This window comes from Mesocricetus auratus, unplaced genomic scaffold (genome assembly GCF_017639785.1).
Source record: "Mesocricetus auratus isolate SY011 unplaced genomic scaffold, BCM_Maur_2.0 Super-Scaffold_100676, whole genome shotgun sequence".
Classification (NCBI taxonomy): Eukaryota; Metazoa; Chordata; class Mammalia; order Rodentia; family Cricetidae; genus Mesocricetus; species Mesocricetus auratus.
In genome coordinates this window covers 4,007,063-4,022,670 of record NW_024429266.1, presented here as the reverse complement: position 1 = coordinate 4,022,670, position 15,608 = coordinate 4,007,063, and the positions used below count along the sequence as shown (strand labels likewise).

Genomic DNA, 15,608 nt, shown 5'->3' with positions numbered 1-15,608 from the left:
TGGTCTGTCTTGAATAATCTTTTATCTGTGCTGTTTATAGCCTAACAAATGCATTATTTCTAGCATGTTGGTTCCCTGGGTGCCACAGATCTTCCAAATATCAGTCTCCCATTTCATTATTATGGTATAAAAATCACATTTCTATGCCATAATAATGTGCTTACCCCTAGTAATGTGATCTTAGTTCAGGGTCACCTTCTCCAACAGTTCGATTCCTCTTGCTTTTGTGTGTGGCATTCAGTGCAGAGGTGACTGCATTTTCAAACGGGCTTTGGCCTTGTGGACCCTTGGAGCCCTCAGGAACACACACAGGTCTCAACCTTCATGGAGCTGCTGATTCCAGGAGTCAAGACTCAGGATCACATTGCCTGAAGCACTTCGGGCACAGCTGGAGATCTGCACTTCGGTTTGCTGGCTTTGATTTGGCAGGGTTTGCCTTGGTTTGGTTTTTTTTGATGATTCTGTGCATCAAACCTACCACAAGCATTCTACCGCTGAACTACATATCAGGACCAGCACTACCACTGACTATGAAATGTCAAGTTTTCAGAAAAAGACATTTCCAAAAATAAGTTATTTCCACAGGACACAACGCTAAGAACAAAAATTGCAGGTGAATCAGACTACACATCCTAAGGGACCAGCAAATTCCTTGTCTACAAAGAGCCAGACAGTAAACACTTCAGGCCCCGCAGCTCCGTGATCTGCTGCGGCAGCCTGACTCCTTGCTGACCGGCCTGGACAGGTGAGCATGGCTGGACTTCAATAAGACTTTATCTGTGGACACTAGACTTTAATTGCATGTAATGTCGTATCAAAAACTAATATTCTTTGTGGTTTTTCAGCCATTTAAAAACATAAAAGAACATTCTTCATTCACAGGCTGTAGGAAAACAGCTGGAGGCAAGTCTGTCAACCTGTGGTAGCCTCAGATTGCTTATTTCCCAGCAAAGAAAGTAAAGTAAGAACAGGTGACCAGTAGCTAAGCTCCATGTTCAAATCAGCTTTACACATGACTCTGACACCTCATCAATATAGCAGTGTTTTCATTTGTTCCTTTTTTGTTTGTTTTCTTTCAAATTCTTAGGGTCCCTATGAAGGACTACCCTGTTCCCAAGAGAGGAACTGATTTCATTAAACCCACAGTTTCAAATAGGTATTGCTGGACATGGGGAATATCGGGTCAGTTCTTGACATTCTGGTGAGGCAGACAACATCTGGTAGATAGCATTTTCTAGTCAAATATTCCTGCAACATCCAAGTTATTCGCCCCCTATTCTAAAAAACTATATTAACTTTGTGAGTACTTTTAAAATACTTTAGAGTGTCGATGCAAACTTATTTCCTTAGGTGCTGCCATTATCTGACTACTGGTTTGAAATTAACAAACAATTGGGCTGGGGGAAAATTCTACACATCCAGATAATTAAACGGGAAGGGATGGGAATGTCTCTGTGTTCTCCAGTGCCTCTCAGCTTGAGCAGGGCCCCCTCTGCCACACAGCCTCCTCGCTGGGACCTCCACGCCCCCTCTGCCACGCCCTCCTCTGTGGCTGTCCCACGCTGCGCCTGACTTCCCTTTCCCAACAGGACAAGAAGGCAAGCAGGTGATTATGTAAACTCAGTTTCTTGGCTTTTGACCACAAAAATCTAAGAGCATAGTTTCACTTCCTCCTGCTTTTACAACTTTATTTTATCAGCAAACGCAATCCTAATTACGTATATAAGTGCACACATAGAGATGTACAAAGAGACATGATCGGTAAATACACACATGTATATATGCACACGTGTAGCTGTATAGATAGAAAGGAAAATGCATGTGTATATGTGCACACATATAGATGTATATAAATATGGTGTGTAAAAAACACGATTGTGTATGCAAAAGTCTTTATTTACTTAAGTACATCTGCCACTCGCTATGGTCCTTTTATAGAAACTGCATCTGAGCATCACATGAGGTGAAGACTACAGCCAGAAAGGGAGTGAATGAGTGGTCACAGGGAGCTACAAGCATGTTACAGGCCGTGGGTCTCGCTGTGGAGGAAGGGCAGGGGCGGGGAAGGGCAGCTCGGGCACTTGATACAATATACAGACTGCTTGCCAAAGCCCAGCCGACCTACAGCCAGCCCATCCTCGCGGGGACCCTTAGGACATGCGCACCCTTCCGCAGCACCGTCACTCAAACCCTACCCTCTTTTGGAAGTGATGCAAGGGGAAGTCAAAGGTTCCATGAAAGTCTCCTGCCCCCAGGTGTGGATCACAGAGACTCCAGTCTCCGCGCTATTAGAGGGCCCCAGGTGACTTGTTAAAAAAGCAGCTACAGACACGAGGGGTGTGTTTAGCATCCCAGTCCACCTGCCTGCCCTCACCTCTGGGCTTTGAACTGTGCAGAGTCAGGCAGTAGAGCGGAATCTGCCTAGGACGCCATCTCTGAAAGACGGGCCTGGGGGAAAGGTTGAGCTGCTGCACACGGGAGCTTTATACTATGAGCCATCAGAACCCCGCATTTGAAGACCTTCTGCACAAAGAGATCGGCCTCCTTTGACAACAGGTGGCCTCTCATGGGTGACTATATATAAAGCACGTGGCCTCGTTACTATTAGCTCATCGCCTCTACTCTACTCTGCGGTTCAAACATTGCCACAGTCCACCAAAGGGAGTCTCTACTTGTCCCAGCAGCAATCACTTCTGCCATGTGCAAAAAAAAAAAAAAAAGCACCCAGCCCAGAGCCAAGATTACCAGGAGGCGAAGGGCGTGAGGACCTGATAGAACGCATCCGACTCCGTGAGAAACAAGCCCTTCTTAGGGGAGGGGCTCATGAGGCCCCATCCCTAGCTGGGAGGGGACAGCAGTTAATGGCTGCTGGGAGAACAGCCCCTTTTCTTCAGTAGCGTAGCCGTGGAAAGAAACATATGCTTCCGTTAACGGCTGCACACCCACACTCATCGGTAACCTGACTAAACCCTGACTAAACTCAGTGGGGAAAAGCAGGAGGGAAATTCGCTGGGGAGAAGACGGGATCCAGAAAGAGCGGGCAAGTGTGAGAGGGTGAAGGGATACTGTATGCATAAATGGAAGTGTTGAAGAATACATTTCTAAAGAGAGAAAGGAAAGAGGTCCTTCTAAGTGTGCCTATGGGAAATCCCTAAACCCAGAGCCGTGCGGTAGTCACAGATCTGGTACTCGACAGCTAGGAACCAAGAAGAACTAGCCTTGCACAGTCCCAAGGCTAATGAGAAGCCCATGCGTCAACTCTGAGAAACTGGAGTCCCAGAGACTCTGCGGTGCATCTGCTGGGAACAGAAGGGGCTTCAAAAAGCCGGCGCCGCTCCCACGCACAGCCCGGGGAAACGTGGCTGACTGAGCTCTGGCCCAGCTCCCTTTGCGCTCAGGGGCCTGTTGTTCCACTGGCCATCCTTCTGTGGCTCCGGGGTCCAACTGTGTCACCCTACACATGCATGTGTACAAGTGTACCTGCTACGAACACGCAGGTCCCTCTGAGGCCACAGTAGGCCATGGAATCCCCTAGAGCTGGAGTTAAAAGAGGTTGCAGCCGCCCAGCACAGATTCTGGGAACTGAGCTCAGCAATTGCTGTCCATTCGAACCCTGAGCTTCCTACACCAAATACACCAAATACACGCCCAAACTCCACCAACTCCCACGTCTAGTTGAAAAGGAAGGCATTTGGATAACATCTAATGTTCCTTCTAACCCAAAACCCAGGTGACCAAAACAAATCATGAACGTTTTATGTGGCCCACCCTGCCACAAAGTTCGGGATACCCAGTGCTACCCTCAACAGCCCTGGAGGGCCCTCTGCTCCACAAGCAACATTCACACAACGACACGCCCACGCACGTGTCTACCTTTACTAACATTCACACGACACGCCCACGCACGTGTCTACCTTTACTAACACTCACACGACGACACGCCCACACACGTGTCTACCTTTACTAACATTCACACGACACGCCCACACACGTGTCTACCTTTACTAACATTCACACGACACGCCCACACACGTGTCTACCTTTACTAACATTCACACGACACGCCCACACACGTGTCTACCTTTACTAACATTCACACGACGACACGCCCACACACGTGTCTACCTTTACTGTTTACTTGTTGAGTTTGGGTTGGTTTGGTGTTCTGAGGAAGGTAATCTTAAACTCACTACAGAGGCGAGCCTGGTGCAATCCCTGATTCTCCTGCCTCCATCTCCCAAGTGAATCTTCAGAAAAATCCCCGATTTATTTTAAGATTTCCCACTGAGGCAGACTTAACCAGTCAGGGAAGGTGAGCAATGGTGAGGAGACAGCACTTAGGAACAAACAGCATAACACTCTCAAGCTGACAGGGACACTCTCCACCAGGACACAGGATGGCGGAGAAGCCCAGCCCTAAGATTTGAGTTCTCATGGTGCCACCTTGTGGACATTTGTAGAATAAAAATTCTGCTTCAAATGTAAACTGCTTTTAATTGTACTTCCTATTTTGGCATGATACTTCAAACGATACAGACTTTAGGTTAATCTTAAAACAGACTTATGTTGTTAGTTAACTAACTAACTGAAGGACATTGTTATTTAAAGTGACTGCCTTGAAGCACAAACATTCAATTTACTAAATAAAAATAGCACAAAGAAAAAATTAAAAACAAGTCTTTTTTTATCCTCTGTGTATTTTCATGTATGTGTCATGCATATTTGTGTGTGAGCATGGACACAGATAACACAGCACACTGTGGTCAGTCCTCAGTGCCAGTTTGTTTGCAATAGCAGTCCTGGTTCACCACAGCACACCCCAGGCTAGCCCGGTCACCACAGCACACCCCAGGCTAGCCTACACGCTTCTGGAGAGTCTCCTGACTCCACCTCCCACCTCACTGTAGGAGTGGTGGGACTGTCACACGCACTGTCACACTGTCACACCTCACTGTCACACCTCACTGTCACACGCACTGTCACACTGTCACTGTCACACTGTCACACCTCACTGTCACACCTCACTGTGTGTGGGGTTTCCAGATCTGAACTGGTATATTCACACTCTAGACAGAATCTTTAGCCAGCCTTATAAAAGAGGTTTCTTGCCGGGCGGTGGTGGCGCACGCCTTTAATCGCAGCACTCAGGAGGCAGAGGCAGGCGGATCTCTGTGAGTTCAAGGCTGGGCTGGACCGACAGCCTCCAAAACAATACAGAGAAACCCTGTCTCGTAAAACCAAAAAAAAAAAAAAAAAAAAAAAAAAAAGAGGTTTCTTTAATCCAGCTGAAATAACTGTGCACTTCCCAGTTAATCCTCCAAAGTCTTAAGTAAACAACACTATCCAAAATGTAACAGTTTAACAGCAAGGCCACCTGCAGCCATCCCTCAAGCAGACCAGCAGAGGACAGAAGTGCACCCAGATGCTGTGCTCCCATGCCCACCACCGGCTCTGTAGTTCAAACACACAAGTTTCCAATGGAAAAAGATGCTCATGAACAGTTAACACGCCTGGAGGGACGGCTCAGTGGTTAAGAGGACATCTTCTTATGGGTTCAGGCCCCAGCTCACAAGTGTCCAGAACTCCAGTTCCAGGCCCGGCGCCCTCTTCTGACCTCTGACAGCAGAACACTCACACTTGGGTACACAGATACATACATACTTAAAACACTCATACACATAAAATAAAAGAGAAAATCTAAAGGAAAAAACGTTTAAAGAAAAAAACGTTACATTTTGTCTGAAAACAAACCAACAAAAGAACAGTAGTTAGGAGATCCAAAAGCTGAAAGGTATGTATTCAAACCTATGTGTAAGTTCGAGTGCAGCTTAGTGAAAACAAAGAGAATTAAAGCGGCTAAAAGTAAACCATTGCTTTGGTTGAGATGTGTGCCGTTAGGAAACACAGTAACCTCACCAGTACTGCCCTGGGCTTATTCTCTCTAGGTGACAGGCTTTGCTTAAAGTTGGCCTTGAAATGGGCTAAGACCCAGGTGTGGCTGGGTGGGCTCTGGCAGGCACTCACACGGCAAGGACACTGTCTGTGTAGGGGTGAGCCCACAACACTGACCTACTGTCTGTGCACCGTGTCTTACTGAGGTCTGACTTCCTCGTTATGTCATCATGAGAAACTACCGCGAACCACCTGGCGAGTCATTATTTCATTCAGCAGGGAGAAAGAGCAAACCTCACCAAACCAGCCCGGTGCTGACGTGCACAGCCAAAGGGAAGGGTGCCAGGTGAGGAAGACCCTCCCACCTCCTGTAGACAGCTGCTGTCACAACCCCATGTGACTCCATCCCCTGCGACTGAAACCTCTGGAACACAGGAGAAACGAAGTGTCTTACCTTCTGCACCACACTCGGGAAGCGTATCAGGCAGGGAATCTGGGTACTCGTCAGCAGGGCCAATTAACGCGGAGCCATCATTAACTATCCCACCCTGAAAGGCAGAGCAACCGTGTCTCCTGTCAGTGAGAGCGCACAGACCAGCGATGAGCAAGGTTCACAGGCTGTGGTCCCTACCGCATGGATTAGTCCTTTACAGGACACCAGATGTGGCACCGCCACACTCGGTGGGTAAAACAAGACCACCAGGGTTAAATGACTTCCACAGGATCATTACAAACCTTAGCTGCTCTAAAGACAATGTGTTAACTTTTTAATTCACATTTTTAAAATGATACTACCAGGCTTAATGTAACTTTTTTCTTAGGCAAGGTCTCACTGTCTAGCCTTTGCTGGCCTAAAACTCACTCTGTGGACCAGGCTGTCCTAGAATCCAGTGGCCTGCCTCTGCCTCTTGAGTGCTGGGACCTTCATACCCAGCTGTAATGTGAACCACATTGTTCAAAAGCTGACACAGATATTTTTTTTTGGGGGGGGGGAGTTTCGAGGCAGGGTTTTTCAGTGGCTTTGGAGGCTGTCCTGGAACTCGATCTGTAGACCAGGCTGGTCTCAAACTCACAGATCCACCTGCCTCTGGCTCCCGAGTGCTGGGATTAATGGCGGGCACCACCACCACCCGAGTTGCCACAGATATTTTAAGAAAATGAACCACTACAAAAGACAAAAACAAAAGCAAAAACCAGCAGCCAGTCACCTCTCAGTATCCTTAGGACCTGATGCTTTCACTAGTATGGACCATCAGACAGCCATTGGATTTTACCAAATTACAAATGATATCATATCAACAGCAATTCAGGTGATCTGAGAAGACATTTATAGAGAAAGCCAACTGTGCACACCATAAAGAAATGTCAGGTATCTTTAGTAAAGAGATGCTTTTATTTTATTTTATTTTCTGTTTAAATATGTGTGTCACAGGTGTGCCATAACTACAGAAGCAGAGGGTGTGAGATCCCCTGGAAATGGAATTACGGGCAGTTGTGCACACCTAATGTGGGTGCTAAGAACCAACCCAGGTCCTCTGCAAGAACAGCGAGAGCTCCTAACTGCTGAGAACAGACACAGCAAAAATAAATCTATAAACAATAAATAAGCAAACAAACAAGTGAATGAGCAAACAAACAAATAAATAAATAATTGGGCAAGGCGTGGTGCTCATACCTACAAACCTAGCACTTGAGAGGCTACGGCGGGCTGATCACTGGGAGTTATGGGGCTATGGTGTGGAACCCTGTTTCAAAGTTAACTAAGACCGAATCTCCATGTGATCACTACTTGAGTCATGCATCTAAGTCTGCAAATTCAGGTCTGGAAGCTTTCGCTTCTTTGTCCACTCAGATAGATGGCAGTCGCCATAAAGGTACAGCGGGGAGGAGTGACGGGACTTTACGGATGAAAACCCCAGGCACAGACAAGCAGATGGAGAACCCTTAAGCAATGACTTCACGGAAACACCAACTCCTCTGTGCTCTAACACGGCCTTTCTGTCCCCTGTCAACAGCATTCTGGGCCAACACTACAGTCGATATGTCAAATGTCAAGAGAAAGCAGACCCTCTCTCCTGACGCCTGACAAGACTCCCGGAAGTGAACTCTTCACAAAACGTCCACCTGACAAAAGAAACGGCCCCCTCAAGCGCACGGGGAATGTTCCCTGGGATCTAACATACACTAGGGGATAAGTCACTGTAAGGGATTAAAATCATACAATATGTGCTCTGATCACAAGAAAAATATTATTGGGGGGGCTGCACTTGCACGCCTGTAAACAGGCCCACGGGAGGCCCTGAGGATGGAGACACCTGAGGTTCAAAGTGAGACCTCAGACAGAGGAGACGGAGGACATGAGAATGGAGAGGAGAGAGGAGAAATGTGACACAGACCCAGAGGACGACAAGGAGGACAAGGTGACAACAAAGGTGAAGGCGATGGGAAAACAGAAAAGCAGCAATAGAAGAAACTAGAAAAATCAAGAAATGCGTAGACTTTACCACAGTTCTAAATAACCAGTGGGTCAACAGAAAATTACAAATAAGTCAGAAAGCACACCAACTGAATAAAAATGTAAGTAAGAGTATACAAAGAGTCTGGATGCTCAGGGGAAATGCCATTGCTGTGAACGCCTACATTTGACGAGAACGGTGTCGATCAGAGAGGTGGCCACCAAGTCTGACTCTGCTTGAAATGGATAAAGGTCAGCTTGGCTTTTCTGAAACTGTCCAGTCTTCACAAACTGTCAACATCACATCCTGTTGCTGTCTGAAACAAAGTCGGCAGCAGCTACATCAGGAATCCCTCATCAAACACACAGAATGAGCAGATGCTGTCCTCCCTGCTGCTTAGAGCCTGCCTGGCTTTCATCAGCACCCAGACCAGACTCTGAGCCCCGTGGACCACTGGCTTGCATCAGCCCTTCCCGTCTCAACAGGGTGGAACCCTCCCCGACTCCACTCTGCAGACAGCAGGGACGCATGAGAAGACAATCTCAGCGACACTAGACCTTTCCCCTAGAGCTCCACACTGGGTTTACATAAGCAGCAGATTATATATGGTCTGAGCCTGGTGTCCCAAACTAAGACAAAGGAAGCAAGAGACCGTCAGGGACAACGTTGTCACCATGGACGACTATAGGTGGTAACTCTGCAACGTCCTTCAAAAGATCACCCTTCTTCAGTCAACTAAGTAAGGTCAAAAAAATTAATCTTCACCTAGATCCACCAGCATCAGGGAAATTCAATATCCCTGAACACATGAGTCTTGGTGATCATATATCCTAGAAATGGAAGTTACACAGATGTGTGCTTTCTGCTCAAGAAAGGAGCAAACAAACATGGCAGTCACTCAGTTCTTTCTAGAAAACAAGCATGGCACAGTCACTCAGTTCTTTCTAGAAAGCTAATTAAAGACATGGGGGAAGTGCTTAAGAACAGAGACCCCAGGTCTGAGGGCCATCCGGCCGCGACATCTGTTACCCCATTGATCGCCAGCGTTGATTCGGCTGATCTGACTGGCTAGGAGGATGTCCCCTTCCTCCCTCACCGCTCCATGTGCATCCCCTCCTGAAGCTGCGTGCTTGGTGGAAGAGCACCACCTTCCCTGAATAGGGAGGACCATCTTGGACCAAGGGTATACAAACGAGTAGCTGTGCCCCCCTGCTAGAACCTCCAAACAAGCTCTCAAGAACAGAGACACCCAAGCCAGGTGATGGTGGCACACGCCTTTATTCCCAGCACTCAGGAGGCAGAAGCAAGTGGATCTCTGTGAGTTCAAGGCCAGACTGGTCTACAAAGCTATTTCTAGGACAGCAAGGGCTACATAAAGAAACCCTGTCTCGAGAAACCAAAATCCTATAAATCAAAAACTTCCAATTTCTACCCCAAAAGCAGAAGCTCTGCCACAGACAACAGAAGCCCAGAAGCTCGGTTGTAATTTCTACTTCCTAGTAAATAAGAAAACCCCAAAGCGATGGGACTTTCTACCTGAGTGTCTACACACCGAGGGAAAAGACCACGAACCTTGAAGAAGTCTTCGAGCTGCTTGCTGTTGTACAGGGCAGGGATGTTGGCAGAGAACTGGAGCAGGTCTTCAGCACACTGGCGTCTCTCTTCAATAACGGTTTTGTCAAATCGCCCTGCAATTCAAAGACAGCCAGCACTTAGGAACAGAATGACAGTTTGGTTTTGTGTGACGGTTTAGGCTAGGGAGTGAAGCCACCACAGGCCACGCTGCCCATCTGCGGTGCTTATCACGCAAACGTCCAAGTCACATCAAGGCCTCACAATGTTGTTGATGAAGTTAGCGCCACTGCAACTGAAAAATGGGCTGTATCCAAACCCAGGTCCTGCCCGCGTAAGACACTCAGTGTAGAAGATGGCCATCTCAAACGAAAGCTGAAAAGGGAATTTTAAAGACTTCAGCTTCCTCTAGTAATTTAATACCATAATTACTCACATAATTTTCCCTTTTCTACTCTTTTTGATTTAAAGAGAAGGCTGAAAAGAGGGAATTATGGGACACCTGTATTAGCAGTGGGGTCAAAAACCTCAGCTTGAGGCAGAAAGCTTTCATGCTGAATTCTGTATGTGCTGCTGGTGGCCCGCTCGTGAGAAAAGAGGCGCCCAGCTCGGGCGTGCTCCCCTCCGCAAGGGGATGCAAAGCGGCTCGCGCACAAGCTCTAACGGCACAGGCGATGTGAACGCCCACAAGCGATTTTCCAAAGTGGTGACTGCACATAGCTTTCCCATTTGATCACCAGTTGACAGGACACATGGCCTGCGTCACACTGGCTGCCTCGTAACATTTTAAAAATACCACATCAAAAGGACAGCGTCCTCAGAGCCTGAAAACATTCTCAGTGGTTTGGCAGAGTATTGACGGAGCACTACGACAAAAGGCACTCCTAGGGACCAGGACACTGAGATCCCCTCACTCGTGCCTCCTGCTTGTTGCCAATATCTATGTAACCTTTAAAAGTTAGTGTCCTGGGAGCAAGAGGAGATGGAGCTAGACCTGAATTAAAATACAAGCTCCTGCACGCCCCGCTAGGAGGTACCGTGGATAAAGTGAGTCACGGATTGTTGAGTCCCCTGTGGCCGCGGCAAGCTTGCCCACTATACGAATCATCGCGGAGTCTGGATTTTCAGTTTCAGAGTGTGTAGCACACAAAGCATGCTAGCAATCTCTGTGGCTGATTAACGAAGACAGAAAACCCTCTGGAAAAACTGTCTTACAATGGAACATTCGTAGAGAAAGCCTTACAGAGTACATTCAAAGACAGAAAAATGGACAGACGGAGCCACAGACAGACCACAGAGTCAGCAATGCTATAGCACTCCACACGCGTTCACCACCCTCAGGAGCCCGGGCCTGGTAAAGGTCAGAGGCAATCAGCTGCAGGGCTCCTGCCATCTGGAATTCTGGTTTCCTACAGAACAAGTCACCAGCTGCTATCCAAATAAAAGTTTTCTAAGCTCGGGCTGGCCTAGAACTCATACACCAGGCTGGCTTTACACTAGAGAGGATCTGCCTGCCTCTGCCTCCCAAGTGCTGAGACTAAATGCCACAATGTCCAGCCTCTCACACTCCCCCTTATCGGAAATGTCCCTGACTTTCCCCTGACATGTGCCAGCAAAGACTGCAACATCCCCTGTAGGTGGGGACCGAGGTCTGACCAACAGAATATCAACATAAGGCACACTGTTGCTTCCTGAAATCCACAGCCTCTCCCTGTCCTCTTCCGGGTCCCTTCCTGCTGCTGGGAAAGACAGCGATGTGGGAGGCAGAGGGGACAGGAAGGAGCTGTAGCTTCCGGGCACTGTGGCACCCCTATCCCAGGCTGCACCCAGACTGTCAAGCACGCAGAAGAAACAGCTTCCTCGATCTTGTACAAAACTGTGCCACATGTAACCATACTGAGGATGACCCTCGATGCTAAATCTGTCAGATGTCCCCAGCTCATACGCAACAAATAAACCAATTGTGCTGAAAACAGCAGCACTTCCCTGTCCTACTGGCCTCCCTGTCCAGCGTATCACTTGGAAATAAGATGTCAAACATCCCAGTAAGTACAACAAACGTCCGAGTTGAAATGCTCTATAAGGTATTCACTATTGAGACATCACGAGCCTGTGCCTGGAATGCTTCTCTCTTTAAAGAATACTTAGGTGGGAGGGGAAACGGCCGGGTGGGTGAAGCGCCTGCCGTGTGTCTTAGTAGATTTCTGCTGCTGTGATGAACAACGTGACCAAGTCACTTGAGGAAAGGGTCTGTGTGGCTTACAATTCCACATCACAGTTCATCATCACACAGTCAAGGCAGGGACCCAAGGCAGGGACCTGTAGCAGGAGCTGGTACAGGGACCACGGAGGATGCTTTCTGGAATGTTCCTCACTCTCTCTGCTCAGCCTGCTTTCTTACACAGCTCACGACCATCTGCCCAGGGCAGGGAGGGGCACCGTCCACGGGCTGCGCCCACCATAATCAACCACAGGCCAGTCTGGTAGTAGCATTTTCTCAGTTAAGGTCCCCTCTTCCTAAATGACTCTAACTTGTGTCAAGTTAACCAAAAGAACTAACCAGGACACCACACAAGCATGAAGACTTGGTTCTGATCCCCGGTGACCACATTAAAGCCAAGCACAGCAGCGTGAGCTATAATCCCACTCTGGGGAAGGGCACAGGACACCCTGGGTGCCGGCTGCTCAGCCAGTCTAGATGAATCTGCGGGTCCAGGTTCAGTGAGAGACCCTGTCTCAAAAAATAAGGTGAAATGAGATTGAAAAAGACATCAGACATGGACTTCAACCTACACACATGCACACCCATGTACACACACACCATGTACACATACATGAACACATACACAAAAAATAGTTAATTAATAGTGAATTAATATCACGGTATGCATCTATGGTTTTGGAATAGAAGCAGAAATAATTCACAGTCTACATAGCACAGGGTGAGGATCAAACACCCCATCATAGCTCTCAGAAGCCGTCAGGGAGGAAGGCTCTCTTCACACAGAGCAGGAGTGTCGACTCTCTACAGATGAGATCTCACTAAACACAGCACTGGTCACTGTTGCTTTAACTCACAAATGTAGCTCAGGCAGGCCACGGTGATGCACACATTTAATCCCAGCACTCAAGGGACAGAAGAAGAAAGATCTCGGTCAGTCTGAGACCCAGCCTACTCAACACAACAAATTCCAAGCCAGCAAGAACCACACAATGAAACCTTGTTTCCAGTGCAATCTGCAGTGCTCCCACCAAGATGATAATGGACTAACCCCCTGAAACTGAAAGCAAACCCAATTAAGCGTTTTGTTTTAGTTTGTTTTACAAGAGTTGCTGTGTTCAATGATGTTTCTTCACATCAGCAGAGCACCGACTAAGACAATACACACGCTACTCATTCTCAGAGTGTGGCGAGGTGTCCTGAGGGCCAGTCAACAGGGTCAACCGTTTTGTGACAACACCATGGCAGTTGCGGCATCTCTCTGCGCTGACACTTGCACTAATGGTCCATACATAACGGTAGCAAAATCGTGTCCCTCTTAGCAGGATATCAGGCCACCGCACCAAACCTGCTAATAATTATTTCACTACTTTCTGCCACTTACTCATATTTTTAAAAACTTTCGTGGCAGTTTCACTGAGAAAATACCCTCAATGAAACAGTAAAAGTTACTAAACGTACTAAATCCTGGCCCTTGGAGAACTCTTCTCTTTAAAATTCTGTGAAACAGAACAAGCTGATTAGTCAGACTTGGGGAGGAGACAGACATTTCCTCAAAAAAGAAAAGTGACTCTAACACTTCCAGGAAGACCACCCACTGCATTGTTGCTGGTGAGAAAATTCTAGCCAGGAGACACCTTGAGTTTGCCAGCTTCCCAGGACCAAAATTTTTAGAGATCTCTGATCATATGAGCATTTGCCAGCATCATCTAACCAAACCAGGAACCATCTGCAAGATCTACAAAACATGGATATCAAAATATTTGTCTTTTCTTACAATTTTTTTACTGGTATTTGCCTGCATGTAACTCTGTTTGTTTGGGGTTTTTTTGTTTTGTTTTGTTTTTTTGTGTTTGTTTTTCGAGATAGGGTTTCTCTGTATTGTTTTGGAGGCTGTCCTGAAGCTCACTCTGTAGACCAGGCTGGCCTGGAACTCATAGAGATCCACCTGCCTCTGCCTCCCGAGTGCAGGGAATAAAGGCATGCACCACCACTGCCCGGCCTGCATGTAACTCTGTGCAGCTTGTGTGTGTCCAGTGGCCTGGGAGGTCAGAAGAGGGTACCAGAACTGAACTGCAGCTACAAAAGGTCGTGAGCTGCCTTGTGGGTGCTGGGAGCCAAACCAGAGGTCCTTGAAAGAGCAGTCAGTATTCGTAACTGCTGAACCACCTCTCCAGCCCTAGAAAAGTACTTTTCAGATGGGCAGAGGATGACGTCACAAAGTCAAACCGAGGCAGCATGTGCCTTCACAGGACCACCCAAGAACTGTCATTCCTTCCTTCACAGAGCTTCAAATTCTACGGTGCAGCTATACCACAGGAATTAATCTCTAGTAAAGTTCTGGTCTACCAAAGAAGAATGTGCTCAGTCAAATGTCCCTCCCTTCCAGCAGCGCCATCTGTGACTGGGTTTCCTCAAGGACTTGGACCCACAGACAGCAGGTCACGTCACAGAAGGCAAACCTGGCTCAAATCCAGCTGTCTTCTTCCTCCTGCTCCCCTCTTCTCCCTTAGTCGCCACTGTGGTAACAGTGTTAGCTACACTCCATATAAACCACAGTCATCTCTGGCCCTCAGTCACCTTTAAGAAGGCAAAGAGAATCTCTGGGACCCAAATACCTACCCGCCATTCGTGTGCACTTCCTATGCGGATGGGGGATGGGTTAACATGAAAACTCACTAAAGAAATTGCTGAGGAAAGTGTGCTGCAGCTCCAACCAATCCGGCAGTTTCCCTCTGCCTGTGGTTATCCGTTTCCCTGTGCTCGGCAGACCCGGAGCATACTCTCAGTGACACCATTCATTAAGAAACAAAGCTTAAGTTGTAGAGTAAGTTCTTTGGGGTAGTTTTAGAGATGACAGCTAAGGTTCCTCACATGGCTGACTTCACTTTGGCTGTGCTTTTTTTCCTTGTTTTTGAGACAAGCCTTGACTTTTGTAGCTCAGGGTGGCTTCACACTCCTAATCCTCCTGCCTCGGTATCCTGACTGCTGGGATTATAGGTGTGCACCACCACACCCAACCTAGTCGCGTCACAAAGCTGTTTGCACCTCAGAGCATGCAGGAGTGGGCGAGTGGTGCACCCCATGTAGGACAAAGCAACGTGACAGGATTCTGCTCACTTCTTCCACAGCAGGACACTGAGTTTCTTCAAGGACAGAGCTGGCTTGGGTCCTCATGCCTGTTTGTTTTTAATGTTTCTTGAATTCAGGGTCCACATGACTTTCAGAGACATTAGCATTGGCCTAAATCTCATCTAAGACGACACTTTGACTAGCAGATCTGGGGCATTTACCCGTGCTTGCTGGGCACAGTTAGCAGCACAAGAGTGACCACCAAGGCAGCAGCAACATCAGCGGCGAAAAGCAGCCCACACTGTAAACAGAGCGGATTCAAAGAAACAATCAAAGACCGAGCTGTCGATGCTGGAGTCTGGACCCAGGCCTAGATGCAAACAACTGAACGGGAA

The 15,608-nt window shown here is 47.7% G+C and overlaps 1 protein-coding gene across 3 annotated transcripts in view; it reads right to left on the bottom strand.

Moving 5' to 3' along the window:
- Window positions 1-15,608, bottom strand: part of Rps6kc1 (ribosomal protein S6 kinase C1) — a 120,160-nt gene that overhangs the window by 85,379 nt on the left and 19,173 nt on the right. For all 3 annotated transcript variants that reach the window (XM_005082885.4, XM_013122638.3, XM_013122639.3), the window contains 2 exons: window positions 9,921-10,036; window positions 6,347-6,440 (listed from right to left, as the gene is read on the bottom strand). In XM_005082885.4, the coding sequence (XP_005082942.1) occupies window positions 6,347-6,440; window positions 9,921-10,036 (210 nt within the window). The remainder of the gene's footprint in view (window positions 1-6,346; window positions 6,441-9,920; window positions 10,037-15,608) is intronic.